Source organism: Bombus vosnesenskii, unplaced genomic scaffold (genome assembly GCF_011952255.1).
Source record: "Bombus vosnesenskii isolate JDL3184/JDL3185 unplaced genomic scaffold, Bvos_JDL3184-5_v1.1 scf7180000013309, whole genome shotgun sequence".
In the NCBI taxonomy this organism is placed as follows: Eukaryota; Metazoa; Arthropoda; class Insecta; order Hymenoptera; family Apidae; genus Bombus; species Bombus vosnesenskii.
In genome coordinates this window covers 1,992,122-2,006,711 of record NW_022882958.1, presented here as the reverse complement: position 1 = coordinate 2,006,711, position 14,590 = coordinate 1,992,122, and the positions used below count along the sequence as shown (strand labels likewise).

The window sequence follows — 14,590 nt, the reverse complement described above, 5'->3', positions numbered from 1 at the left end:
TTAGTAAATATGTAATAATTATGTATATATCGGGAATTTATAAGCTAGATTGAAACGAAGCATAAGGCTTTGGAAGACTCAAACATAAATTTAGATAAATTTACACTCGTATTATTTTACTTTTAATAAATATGGAAATATATGAAAAATATCGTACATATTAACTGCTTATAGCTATTTAATTGTATAAGTTGAACGAAATTATTAGTTGTAAAAAATTATTCGGCATGTGGTAGCGTGGCCGAGCGGTCTAAGGCGCTGGTTTAAGGCACCAGTCTCATCTGGGGCGTGGGTTCGAATCCCACCGCTGCCAAATTTTTTTATATGTCAGTAATGTAAAACATTTTTTAATTGCCAATAGAAAATATACATATTATAAAATTAACGCAGTTGAAATGAAAATAAAATAATAACCATAGTAGTTAATTGAGTCATTCTAACCAGATATATTAGAAATAACTTTAGTATTAATAGTGAAAGTACTAGAATAATTGTATATTTATTATACAATTAATGTAGAATTACTATGTACGTATATAAATAAAATAATAGAGATAATAATAGAGGTTCTGCTTTACCGATAAATATATAGATATTATCTAGCATCAATAAGGAAGCAATCTGTAATAGCATTTACAGAAATGCTAAATTACAGACAGATATACAGCCATCGACCAAGAATAGGATAGACTTCTCATGTAATGTAAAAATGTGTCACACGATTCGAGGGCTACGTAGCTGCTCATGCCATTTTACTGTCACATGCGACATTATCGATTCAGTATAAGATAAGATAACGGCGCTATTGGAACAGTATGAATTACAATTAAATTAATGTTCGATATAATTACAGTAGAGAAAAAATTTTCCCTCTAATTACAATCGGAATCGATCTATGTTTTACATAAATCATTCAGTTTCACCTTAAATTCTTCACCTTCTAGGTTAGTATCCCATCCAATGTACAAATCGCTGGAGATAACGTGCTTTTAATGTAATTCATTTTTCATTCAATTTTGTAGTTCATAGAAATTAATCATTGTATTATTAATTCTGAAGAACAATACCATTTTCATTTTCCATCCACTGCAGACTGCAGCAAAGTTTCGTCATTACTTGAAGGCATAACTAGCAGAAAGAAAGTATAAATGCAAATCAATCAGTAAATCAAAACATTGCTCATGTCGGAAATATGAAACTCTCTGTAAACAGAAATATCCGTGCACCCTGGAAATCTGCAGCAGACGCAATGCACAAACGTGTAACCTGGTAATTGAAATGAAAATATATGATGAAATGACAAAAGAAAATATTTTCTTCTGTCGTTTATTATCGCATAAAATTATTTTATGATCTAATATTGTTATGCAATTAATTTCAACTGAACCCTGATATTTTATTAAAAAAATATGAATCTGAAAAGAAACTAAAGTAATTTAAATTATATTTTTATAACTTCATCTATATAATTATGTGTTACTAAAATCTTATTTTTTGTGTTCAAATAAGATGGTGATGTCAATTTCTACACTTTATGATCAAAATATTTTAGAAATTAACTCTAAAAAATTTTCTTTATTTTTTATTATTTCTTTATTTATTATAACAATTGTTTTATTTGCATAAATTTTATGTTATGACCAATGAAGAACAACCTGAAGAGTCCAAAAAAGTCCATTTTTATAAAAAAAAGTAATTCTGTAACTACTAACAGTGTGTTCAAAACCAGTTGAAATCGATTCAGAGTAACTATGAAAAATTTAGCAGGTCTTTTAAATTAACATAAAAGATAGTAGGAGCAACCGAAGACAAAAGTTGATGAAGTAAAGTAGATGGAAATGGGAAACACAAGTATTTGCTGATTTTATATTCTGTGCTATTTTTGTGTAGACATAAACAAGGGACTTTGTTTGCTCAGATGCACACTCTGTACAAAAAGCTTCAAGATATATTTGATTAAATTAAATGAGATGGTAAGTATTGATATTGAAATATAAATTTCATTTTACAGACATTGTTATTGTAAAAAAAATGGTCTAAGATATAAAAGTGAGTTATAACATTTATATACTATATATTTATTTATAATTCACAGTCATTTATGTAATATACATATTACTTTTGTATAGAAATGAGTCTTTTATTCTTAGTCAATGGTTCATCTAAATCATTTCTGTTTTCCAATTTATTCAAAAGTGAAATAAATGTTTCCTTACAGACATTTTGTCATTATGAAACATGTATCTAAAACTTTATTTATCTTAGATAAGGAAAAGTATAACAGTCGAATATTAACAAAATATAAACCACTTCTGTTCCTACTAAACAATACATATGTACATATATTAGTTAATACTAGCTATCTTGTGAAACATATGATTAGTTTCTTTGGATGTACTTTTGTTTTAACAAAATCAATATAAAATATTCATAGATTTCATTATGTATTATGAAAGAAAATGAAATCAATTAAAGTAAACCTGATATGTACATATGTATTTAAAATCAGACTTAAAATAATTGTTTGACCGGAAAAATTTTAATAAACAATATTTTAGAGAAATATATTTAATATTATAAGATAATTTTGTACGATCGCGTATTTTAGACATAGTATTACTGTAATATCTGACAAAACATCAAAGTGCAAACTCATAGCTTTTCGTAAATATGTCACGTAAGCATTTTTAGAAGATATAATTTCTAGGAACATTTGATTGTAGGCTTTAGTAAAATTCATTTTGACGTTGAACACAGATCCGATAAGGAGTTATACTTCGCTTCTCATGATGACCTCTACTCTCATCTATATGGAGATGAAAACTTTCGTCAGTAATACATTGTCAACTTCACTGAAAGCGCGGAATTTTATGTATGACTAACGTCATAAACGATATCGATTTATATCTTTAAATTAAACTTAAGAATTATTTGATTATCTTCTTCGGTTTGACTAGCACAACACGTATATTTTTAAAACGTACATTTGTACGTAAATATGTATACACACATATATACAAAAATTTAAAAGTCAAATCTGTTTTAGTGCATAATTGGAATAAAATTAACACGTACAAATTAAAAAAAAATTTTCTACGTATATTATTAATCATTATTATTAATAATCATGATTACAAATGATAAAATTGTTTATCTATCAGTTTTTGAGATAGTTAAATTACATTTTCTCTCTTTTGTGTATGGCTTATATTTAATAGTGAAAAGATTTCCTAAGTGGGTCTGGGATCCTAAGAAGTTTTTTATGATGCAACAGCGAGATAAACCTCCACCTTGTCTTGTGGACAATAATTTAGGAACTCATTCTTATGTAAAAATCAAGGTAAGTATGTATATAATTATAAAGTCTATTATAATTTAATAGGGTAACTACATAACGTAAAATCGAATTTCGATTGTAAACGTTCAAAAGTGTATTATGGTCGACCTCTGATAACACTTGACAACCTAATAGTCTGATGCACATCCGATTTTGATTGATAGATACGATTATAATACATATATTTTTAACGGATGTCGAAAACAGCTGTGTCAATTTCTTTTAGAACACAGTCCAATTTATCTCGTATCAATCTTTTTCTTATCGTTGTTTGTTTTTATTTATCATTAATTTTTTTATTGCTCACATCTATACATGAAAACTTAAAACTTCTTCTTGTCAAACGAAATGCATCTATTTCTAATTTAATAATACTAAAATATCTTTAAATAGTAATAACTGATTGAATAATAAAATAATAGAAAGATAGGAAGCAATAGAAACAAGAATTTGTTCTAAGAGGAAAATTTTCATTTCTTTTACAGGGTGTAAAGTTCCATTATGTAGAAGCTGGAAATAAAAATGATCCACTTATATTACTTTTACATGGATTTCCTGATTGTTGGTTATCTTGGAGAAAACAAATACCATGTCTTACTCAACATTATAGGTTTAAAATTCATTCTTTTTAATATTTTAATAAAATCATGAGATTACTTTTTTTATATTAATTATGTCTTTATTCATCCAGAGTAATAGCAATAGATTTGAAGGGGTTTGGAGATAGTGATAAACCAGCAGCTAAAAGTTGTTACAGAATACAAGTACTAATTGAGGAATTGAAACAATTTATTTTAACTCTTGGAGTAAAGCAATGCAGTATAATCGGTCATGATTTAGGAGGACTTTTAGGATGGTATATGGTAGCCCTATATGGGGACATGATTCATAAATTTGTTGCAATTTCATGCCCACATCCTAATTTGTATTGGAATGGGAGACCTGGAGATTCTATTTTTGATTTAAAGTAAATCTATTATATCTATAAGTTTTCTAACGTATTTTATTTCTAAGATATATATGTTCATTTATTTATTTACGTTAATGTTTAGATGGATACATTTCAGTAGATTACCATTTTTGCCTGAAATTGATGCTCTTAAAGAAGACTTATCAATAATAAATGATGCATTTCAACATCTTCAACTGAATAATGCAAACAATGAGAAGGATTATGTAGAAGCATATAAATATGCATTTAGTAGGAAAGGTAAATAAACTCAAAAAGATTTAAATAATGCCTGTTATATGTATATAAAAGATGATAAAATTAAAATGGTTAATTACAGAGGACTGGACAGGTGCAATCAATTATTATAGAAACCTTCCTTTAATAAGGCTTAATACAGATACCCGTGATCAAATTTCTACTCGAACCTTGCTTATAATTGGAAATATGGATCCAATTGTAACGATAGAAAGTGTTGTACAAAGTTCTGAATATGTTGAGAAATTTAATGTGAAAGTAATCTCTGAAGCTCAACATTTTCCACACCAACAAAAACCAGATACAGTAAATGAAGCAATCTTGAAGTTTTTTATGGGTAAGTCATTTTATAAACTTCTGCAAATACTAAGTTATGCAATGAATAAATCGTGTTCTAGGTGCGATAAATCATGTAGAAAAACCATCATCCAAAAACATTATGTCTTCATGGTTTGGATCTCTTGGTAATACTGTCAAGTATGGTAACCATATGTTTGATGCTGTCCATAAAAAGACCAGTGGAGTAGTTAGTGCTTTACCCAGTAAAGTATTTTATTTAGGTCAAACTACAAATTGAATTATATTTTTATCTATATTAAAATATAGGACTTACCAGAGCCTGAATTTTTCCACTTTCTTTATTTAAGTTTTAGGCTCTCAGAGCAACAAAAAATATCTAGTTACTTTTCATCACAAAACAGAAAAGACCACAAAATATGTTGCCATATATATAATAATTAAATGTTTTTATAGCTTAACTATAGCATTACATATATACTATAATTTAATTACTACAGAACAACTCAAATGAACCTCTTTATCTTAATGACTGTCTGTATCAACAAATGTAAAAAAGGCTGATTTATTTTAACATGTTTTGTCTAATATTATTTACATTTTATGAATGAGATAGTTTTAAGTAAAAAATTTTATCACTTTTTTAATAAACATGTATACATATTTTTTTCATTTAATAACGTAAATATACATATATATACATAAATTTTATATATAGTATTAGATAACATGAAAAATCTGTTTTTTCATAAAGTAAGTGTATATTATAAAGCTAGTATAAAAAGATATATTCAGACATTCACATTATATTAAATACTATATTAATAATTGTTAAAATTATTTTTGATAAAATATTTATATATTTACTAAAATAATTTAATATAATGTAAAGAATAAATTAAATTGTTAATTATAAAGCATTTATAATTAATATTTATTATAATAAAAAAAAGTATATATATACAGTTACAGTTTTTAATATAAAATTTGTAAATTTATTGTTTTAAGAGGCAGGATCTGTTTCATTATTTTATTGTGGGCTTCCCTCTTATTGTTAATTTTAAATAAATATTATTTTGTCGCAGCTTTTTTAGTCTGTTTTCTGTAATAACGATCGAAATTTGTAATAAGCTATTTAAAAATAAAGAAATTAATACATATTATTTAAAATCATTTTACTTTATACCAGAGAATTTCCTCTCTGTATATACTTACTTCCCAAAATTTTCACCATCCTCAATAGTTTCTGGTAATTCACAGTTCATTGTTTCTGGTAGTAGAAAACATAATAAAGCACCAAGTAATGGTCCAGTTCCAAATATTAATGGTGGTAACCACGGTGCAACTTTTCCCTAAATATACATACAATTCAATATAATGTTATTATACTACAATCATAAAATACATATGGATTAAGCATATAATATGAAAAAAAAAAGTATTACCATTGTTGCAATATATGGAGCAATCATACTCCCAACCCTTGCACAAACACTTCCTAAACCAACACCAACATTTCTAATTACAGTTGGAAATACCTCACTGCTATACAGATATATTGTTGGAAAACTAAGTGACATTCCTGCAAGACCTAATGTAGCCAAAAGTACTGTGAAATTTGAATTTGATATCACAGCTAGTAATAGCAAACTTGCAGCAGATAGAAGATTTCCACTTATTAGAATTCTTAAACGTGATACACGTGATATTAAAAATAAAACTACTATAGTTCCAGGCAGTTCAACAGCAGCTGAAAATATTATATCAAATTTTAAATATGTATCTTTGTTAAATGAAAATAGGTATTATATAGACTTACCTGATACAGCAACATTTACAAAAATGTTACCATCAATATAACCCATATACTGTGCTAATCCAAAAAAGCAAGTACCACACACAAACCAATTAAAACATACACAAATAGTTTTTAATCTTAAATTGGGAGTTCTAAACAAGTGTGTTATATTATATTTTTCTTTGCTTTGCTTATGACGAAGTCCAATATTGCTTTCATATGTCTCAATTGCTATTTTAACATTTTCTATTGGTATTTTATTTCTGCCAGCTGCTTTGACTAGAATTTGTTCTGCTTTCGATAGCTTGCCAACAGCAAGTAACCACCTTGGTGATTCAGGTATAATCCTACAATATATAAAAATGTGTTTAAACTCTACTCCAACTTAATGACACATAAATGTTTAATATTAATAATGTTCCTAAATTAATATCGTTAGTGTTCAATGATTAATATTACGTACCAATAATATGATAATAAGAAAAGGGATGGTATGGAAACTGCCATTTGAAAACCATCCCACGTATGTGTTAAATATGAAATTAAAGGATTCATTAGGTGACCCAGTAAGAATGGCACATGGAAAAGGACTGACATAATTGAACGCCATTCTATTCCTACAATCTCCATAACTATAATTTATTACGTATTAAATTATATTCTTTCATAAATCTATATATTATGTTACTTATATAATTTATCAGTTATACTTACGTAAAACAAAACTAACAAGCATAGTACCACCTGTAGCTACAGCAGAAATAAATTTAAATATCACAAATAATTCAAACCATGGAACAAATGCACTTATAAATCCAGTTAACGATTGTAATCCTATGGCAATCATCAAAGGCTTTTTTCTACCAATTCTGAAAAAGGAACAAAGATTATTTTTATTATTTATACTTTTTATTACATCATAATAATATTTAGCATACCGATCGGCCATTATACTGAATACTAAGTTACCAATAAGAACTCCAAACATTATACAAGATTGTACAAAATTTGCTAATTGTTCTCTATCACAGACCAAGTCCCACTGAAAATAATTATGTGCAGTAATTTGTAAACTCATTTCTTGGAAGTACGATAATAAATTGAAAGTTCAATTTACTTGAGTTATTATACTCTCTTTAAATGTGCGCCTATCATATTTAAAACTTGTACACTTCTCCATTGTACCATTCCCTACATCTATATAACATTTCATTATTGTAGATACATTAGTGGCTGAGATTGGAGCAGCACATGTAAAATTAGTTGGAGGTGCAAGAAATACAATGGAAAGTTGATGCCAAGCAACCGGAAATTTTACAAGAGACAATGCCACAGCAATAACAATGTGCCATGGGCCCATCACACCCATAGCATTTTGTATAACATCTAATGGTGCATGTTCTGAAACAGAGCATTCTTAATTATCAATTATTACATGTAAATAATTCTACATCTTAGTACATAATTCCATAATAATAAAATTGAAATTAGAATGATAACAATTAAATTAGATTGAAATAAAAGAAACACTACTATCATACATATGTAAGTGCACACGTATAATTTAAATTATGATTGCCGCCAATCACTTCTACATTATCGGCAGATGGAAAATATTAATACTTTTGCGTTATATATAATGTCTATGGTAAAACTAGTATTTATTTTTAACTCATGTATATACATATTTATTCATTTTTACTACGAAACTCAATAATATTAATGAAAAACTGATATTATTAATAACGTTAAAAGCGTTACTACATGTAAAAGTTATTAACAAGTATAAAACAATTTGCAAACATATTATAAAACTACAGAAAAGCTATCGTAACTTATCATTATTAAACACGCTTGTAACTGAATAATTGTAACATACAACTTTCCAAGTATAATAACGATATTTATATGACATATATATTACTCAGGTTACAGTAACCTGAGTAATATAACATTTGAAATCCGAGAAAAATTTATCCGAGTTAATAACATATTTATCGAAGTACAGTGTCTAATTATATCGTAAGTAAATATTATTTTTATACAGTAATATTAAAACGTTATAATCTTTAGAAAATCATGACAGAAATATGTATATGTACATTTAAATTTCTAATACGCAAATTACGTACGCGTCTAAAATAAAATTCAAAAGGATTTGAAAAATATGTATAAATAGATAGAAGGAAAATAACAGCAAATTTTATGAATACATTGTTAAATATTTGCAATTCAAAAAAATTCTTTTTTAATTCTTTTTTTCTAATCACGTCGATTCTAATGTATTCCGAACTATGTATTATTTGTAAATTAGTCAAGTAAGTCTTTACATAAAAATAATTCGTGTCATTAAGAAATAAAATTCTATCTGTTAATAAATACGTATTTTTCCTATTCTAATATATTTCGATCAGTTTGAAAATTTAGAAATCTGCTTAATTGCATAAAAAATATATAACTAGTAACATAGGTCATTTATTAATAGATCATTGATAAAGCATTTCAAAACAAACAGAATTTTTATATTAACTGCATTCCTATAATTTATACGTTATGCTTCTAAATTTCCATACAAAAAATATTAAAATGCAGAATGTTGAAATTTAATTGAACGGTTGAAGATTAAAATTGAAATTTTCATGTGGTGATAAATGTATCATTTCTTAACAAATTTTTATCCTTTTTATTTTCTCAACAAAGAAATGTTATCTTTCGATTTCTAAATTATATTTTCTAGGCTAAAAAACATATATTTTATTTTATTTAGACAAACAAATGACAAGTACATATCACAGAAAAGATTTTAGTTTATCAAAATCTAAAACATTAAAGAATTTCGCTGTGATTTTAAAACCCATATATTTCATTATTAATTATTATTCATAAGTGGAAACTGTAAAAAGGAAAAAGATATTCGCTCTTTGGAATTAAGTAAGTAAATCTCTATATTTCTCTATATTACGATATTAGATTATATGAATAAAACATATGTCCAAAAATTGTCTCTGATTACTGATTTTTTATCTTTGTAGATTCAGCATAATTATTTTTTCAGGTACACATTTCGATGATGTAATTGCAGACGTGCGGATTATACCACAAAATTGAATGTATATTTAGACTCATGTTGTGTTTCAAATGTTAACAGGAATAAATATAGTAGATGTAACCGTGCTAAATATATATATTGCCTTACCTTTTATCGCCTTTTCAAGCATTGTATTTTAAAATTTCTGTCAATTTTATGTTAAAATTCAATTTATTTCAATTTATACAATTACTATCTACACAATACCACGCGTGTCTAAATGTTTGAAAGCTTCAACTTTTGTTGAGTGGCTGAGGCAAACTGAAAGAGCCTAGACCCTGTTCTTTATCTGTTTTATCGATGTAGATCACAAGCAAAGTTATCAAGTTAATAAATATCTACCTTATCGATAGTTTTGATCGTTATGTTATCGCCATACCTCTGTATTGTATCTAACAGTAAGTAATGATTGTAATGATTACAACAATGATTGGGGTTAGGTTAATCTAATATTGTACTACAAATATTAATAGATATAAATAAATAAGCTCTTTTTAAAACAGGATATTTTTACGTTTATTTTGTATAACATAATAAAAAATATTGATGAAAGATAATAAATATTAATTGTATAAAATTATAAAATTGTATTTTTTTACATTTTAAATAGGTATTCATTTGTCAAATGTAAACGAGCTAAGTATTTTACTTGAGGAACGTTTTGGTTCGTTATGTTGTTCATTCTCCAGACTTAATTTTCTTTTTTTCGATTCCGAGGTCTCCGAAGTATTATTGTTTTGTGAACCTGTACTCTCTTCTTTGTATCTTGCCAAGGCAGTTTTTGTTAAATCTGCAGCACTCAACTCGGGAAATTCCTCCTGCAAACTTTTTTTATTTCTAGCATACCAACTGATAAACGTTTCTTTCTTTGGTCCATCTTTTGCCTCTTTTGTTTTCGACTTTAAAGGTATAAGTGTTAGTGCTGTTAACTTCTGTGGTTTTTCTGGAGTTATTTCTAACCCAGCTAATCCTATTTTACATTAAAAATAAAATTTGAAAATATAATTAAACTAAGATAACTCTCCCCATTTCACCCCCCATTTTAGTAATAATACCTTTCGTCGCCGGAGAATTTCCACTTTTTAAAAAAGGATTACTTCTTCTTATTGATAATGATTCAGTCATAGATAACGGTTTAATTTCTATATCTGGCTTTTTCGTAATAGTTAATGAAGGTGTGGGCTCTTCAATATCATTATTCGATTCTTCATCGTCACTTTTATTGACATTTTCATCATTGTTGTCATTATTTTCTATGTCCTCCTTCTTTTCTTCTACCTTTATATCAGCAATCGACTCCAATTTATTGGATAAAGCCATTCGATTTATTCTTCGTGCATATTTAATTGCCAATTCTATAACTTTTTCTGAAGCGATTTGTTCGCATAATTCTACCGCTCGATACTCCAAATTACTTCGGCAAGCAAGCTAATTAAATAAAATTAATAAATACGTAGAAAGATACATCAATAATTTATAAATTTAATAAACCACAAATATTAAATTTACCGCAATAAGAGACAGCACTGCTTCGTTCTCTTCTGGAGGACTGGTTCCTAACTTCCATAATTTTAGTTCTTTTTCCGTTTTCTCAGTTTCAGGTTCACAAAGCGGCAGACGTAACGATACTTCTGTTATTACTGGGCGAGGTGTAGTTGGCGGATAATGACTTCCCTTGCATAAAATGCAACGAGCGATACTTTGTTGTTCGTTTATCCCAATTATAAAATAATGATCTGCTTTACCCTTAGACTGTTCCAAATTTATTAATGTAATATAACGGATGTAATGTAGTGAAATATATTTCTTACTTGTTCACTCATATCACTGGCCACTTTCCATAAAGAAGACTTCTTATTATATACTCTTATAACATCATCAGCATCCATTGTTACGGGGGATCCAAAATCGGTAATTCCTAACCACATTAATTCTGATGATGATGACAAAGGGAGACATAGTGTTCGACTAATTAAATTTACTCCCCGAATTTGAACTGACAGTAAATTCATACACTGATCTCCTGACGCCCCTATTTAAATATCTCATTTTTTAACAAGAACTTGTTAAAAAATAAAAAGTAAAAATGATCAAAATACCTGTTCCAGTATGATAAGCAAGTACTAAATTATTTTTCAGTCCATTCATTGCTACTACAGGACCCGGCAGAGCTACAATTTCACGCTGGGTGCCTCCTACAGTAAAAATTCTTAAATGTCTCCTGGATGTTGCAAGTGCTACAAAATTATCACCAGCTGCAATACAATGTCCTTCTTCATCTTCAGGAAGATCTAATGACCATTCTTTATTTCCAGAACCCCAACCTATTTTTCATTTAATTATACTTTTTAAATAAATTGAATAAATCTGGTTCAAGCAATAATTATGTATAGTATTAACCTTGTAATGCTATTACAACAAGTTTGCTTCGTGTATCACTACTTGATGGACAATTTAATGCAAATGCTTCTGGTGATAAAGCAGCTATTGTGTGTCTTAAGTAATTATTGATATGCATACTACGATGTACTGCCGCATCATGAAATTCTACTTCAATACTGGATTCATCTCCATCTTCAGATGTAAAGCATCTTACCATACCCGTATCATTCCACACCTATATATTATGAAAACTAACATTTTAATATATGTATGTATATATTTGTACATATATAATGATTCATATTATAATTTACAAAAAATTTTACCATAAATCGAGATAACAAATGTACTGGTGATGAACCAGGTTGAAATGGTGGTTGTAAATGAATTTCAGGTATAAAAACATTTGCACCATGTTGTGATTTTTCAGACACTACATCAGAATGACTTTTTTGGTCATCTTCAAGTTCTATTGATGCTTTAATTTTGTTTAAAGATATAACATTTTCGCCGTCATCATCGTCATCATCATCTTCTGGAATATCAACATTACTATCTTCGACATCTCCATTTGTTTCTAAAGGTAATTCATTACTTGTTGTTCTATTGGGAATTATCTAAACATATAAAAATGATATATTTATTTTTAAAGCTTTAAAAATAATATATATGTTTTACATATATGTACCTACAACATCAATACATCCCAATTGGCCTAAAGAGTCACAGAATGCAATTTCATCTGATTTATCAATATTCCAAGATAATGCAGTAATTTTAGCATTCTGTTGATGCCCAATATAGCCAATTAATTCTTTACTTTTTACATCCCAAACAACTATTTCTCCTTGTACTGAACTAGCAGCTAATAATGTGCCACATTCGGAAAACTTACATATATTAATTTCCTTAAATGAAGATAATAATATAATAGAATACATATTATATTAAATAAAATATTTAGATAAAAGACAGCATACAGTTTTCATATTAATACATTTTAAACGGAACAATTCCTTCCAAGAAGATCTTTCAACTATAACTACATCTTTTGCACAAGGATATGCAAGGTAACTTCCATCCTTAGGATGAAATGAAGGCACATTATACATTTTAGCTGTAAAAAATGAATTACATTTGGGCACAACATTGGCCCAAATATTTGCAACACGTTTTTCTTTAATATTCCATACTCGTATTGTACCATCTGCACTTGATGATGCCTACATAAATCAAATATTATAAAAGGTATCATTACATAAAAGCAGAAAACACATCGAGTATATATTTTACCACAAACTCTTCTTTTGGATCCAAAGACAAACCTAGTATAGGAGCTTCATGACCTATTAGTTCTATGTTATCTGATGTATTAATATCCGTAACTTGTATTCTCATATCACTACAATGTAATACGTATTAAATATATATTAATTAAAAATTATTAAAATGCTTTATGCACATTTTACATACCACCCTCCTGAGACTATAATATTACTATTTTTTGTTGTTGCTAATGCTGAAACAGGTGCTGAAAATCTAGTAACTATTCCTTCTTTTTCAAGATCTGGATAACTAAGAACTTGAATTGTATTATTATCATTGCCAACAAATATTTTTCCATTCTGAAATCATTGAAAGATTTTTTAAAAAATTATGAATATCAGTAAGTATATAAAAATAGATTTCATAATTAATATTTTCATTTAATATTTCTACCTTTGATACAACTGATATAGCTTGTTCTGAGACACAACATGCACTTGGATCATCATCCATTAGATTTAACCAGGATCGAACATCTCCATCAGATCCACAAGTAACAAGCCCTCCCCTAAAAATATAAATATTATTTTTCTAATTACATGTTTTCTTGTATTCTTAAAAGATTGCTTTGAATGCATTGAGCTTTCCTTTAATGTTTCCTTTTATATCACTAAAAAGTTCTAAACAAAGGAAATAGTTAAAAAATGTGCAAAAATTGCAAACATACTTATGTAATAAAATATATTTATATTAAAAGTGTTAGCAAAAAATATCATAAAGTGTATGAAAAAATGTTGATTAGTATTTATATCTTTACTTACTTTTCACCAGTAAAATAACAAACATCTGTGTGTCCCTCTGGATGTGCATAACGCATAGGTTTTTTTATTAATGGCATTTTTCAATAGATTAATTAATAACTTTACATATAGCTGAATATAATATATTAACTAACTTTCTAAAATCTTTCATCAGAAAATTGTGATCCTCTACACCCGTATTTTGGCGCGCATTCTCCAACTGTACACATTGTACCCCTTTGATTAGAAATTTTACAAATGTAAATTTAAATATTATTTACATTAATCACTTACATTAACCTTACACTAATATTACTTTACTTAATTTAATTTAATATGTATACAAAATAATATGTAAAGCTAGAATAAAGGCTGGTGAAGGTTTTCATAGGAAGTATTTATGAACTTAGGGAAT

At 27.5% G+C, this 14,590-nt stretch overlaps 2 protein-coding genes, 2 long non-coding RNA genes and 1 other non-coding gene across 6 annotated transcripts; 4 read left to right on the top strand and 1 right to left on the bottom strand.

The window, feature by feature from the left end:
- The first annotated feature begins 231 nt into the window (after positions 1–231).
- On the top strand, positions 232–313 carry Trnal-aag. The gene has a single exon. It is a non-coding gene; the product is annotated as a tRNA-Leu (tRNA).
- Positions 314–580: 267 nt separating this feature from the next.
- LOC117234846 lies at positions 581–1,310 on the top strand. 2 transcript variants are annotated; one of them, XR_004493579.1, is made up of 2 exons: positions 581–994; positions 1,093–1,310. It is a non-coding gene; the product is annotated as an uncharacterized LOC117234846 (long non-coding RNA). The 2 variants fall into 2 exon arrangements; XR_004493580.1 differs by having other exon boundaries at positions 583–944.
- Positions 1,311–3,111: 1,801 nt separating this feature from the next.
- Positions 3,112–5,417, top strand: LOC117234771 (epoxide hydrolase 4-like). Its single transcript, XM_033496300.1, has 6 exons — positions 3,112–3,340; positions 3,823–3,947; positions 4,029–4,304; positions 4,390–4,547; positions 4,627–4,881; positions 4,943–5,417. Exons 1-6 carry the CDS (start codon positions 3,128–3,130, stop codon positions 5,119–5,121), a joined length of 1,206 nt encoding a protein of 401 aa, XP_033352191.1. The 5' UTR covers positions 3,112–3,127; the 3' UTR covers positions 5,122–5,417.
- Positions 5,418–5,847: 430 nt separating this feature from the next.
- Positions 5,848–14,549, bottom strand: LOC117234775 (WD repeat and HMG-box DNA-binding protein 1-like). Its single transcript, XM_033496303.1, has 21 exons — positions 14,197–14,549; positions 13,829–13,943; positions 13,583–13,734; positions 13,403–13,511; positions 13,090–13,332; positions 12,802–13,017; positions 12,436–12,726; positions 12,128–12,344; positions 11,827–12,051; positions 11,539–11,759; positions 11,237–11,479; positions 10,783–11,155; positions 10,419–10,697; positions 7,757–8,040; positions 7,578–7,681; positions 7,354–7,508; positions 7,103–7,271; positions 6,661–6,986; positions 6,287–6,591; positions 6,057–6,193; positions 5,848–5,972 (listed from the first exon to the last, which is right to left on the bottom strand). Exons 1-21 carry the CDS (start codon positions 14,271–14,273, stop codon positions 5,867–5,869), a joined length of 4,347 nt encoding a protein of 1,448 aa, XP_033352194.1. The 5' UTR covers positions 14,274–14,549; the 3' UTR covers positions 5,848–5,866.
- LOC117234776 lies at positions 8,376–9,822 on the top strand. Its single transcript, XR_004493568.1, has 3 exons — positions 8,376–8,661; positions 9,407–9,570; positions 9,695–9,822. It is a non-coding gene; the product is annotated as an uncharacterized LOC117234776 (long non-coding RNA).
- Positions 14,550–14,590: the final 41 nt, after the last annotated feature.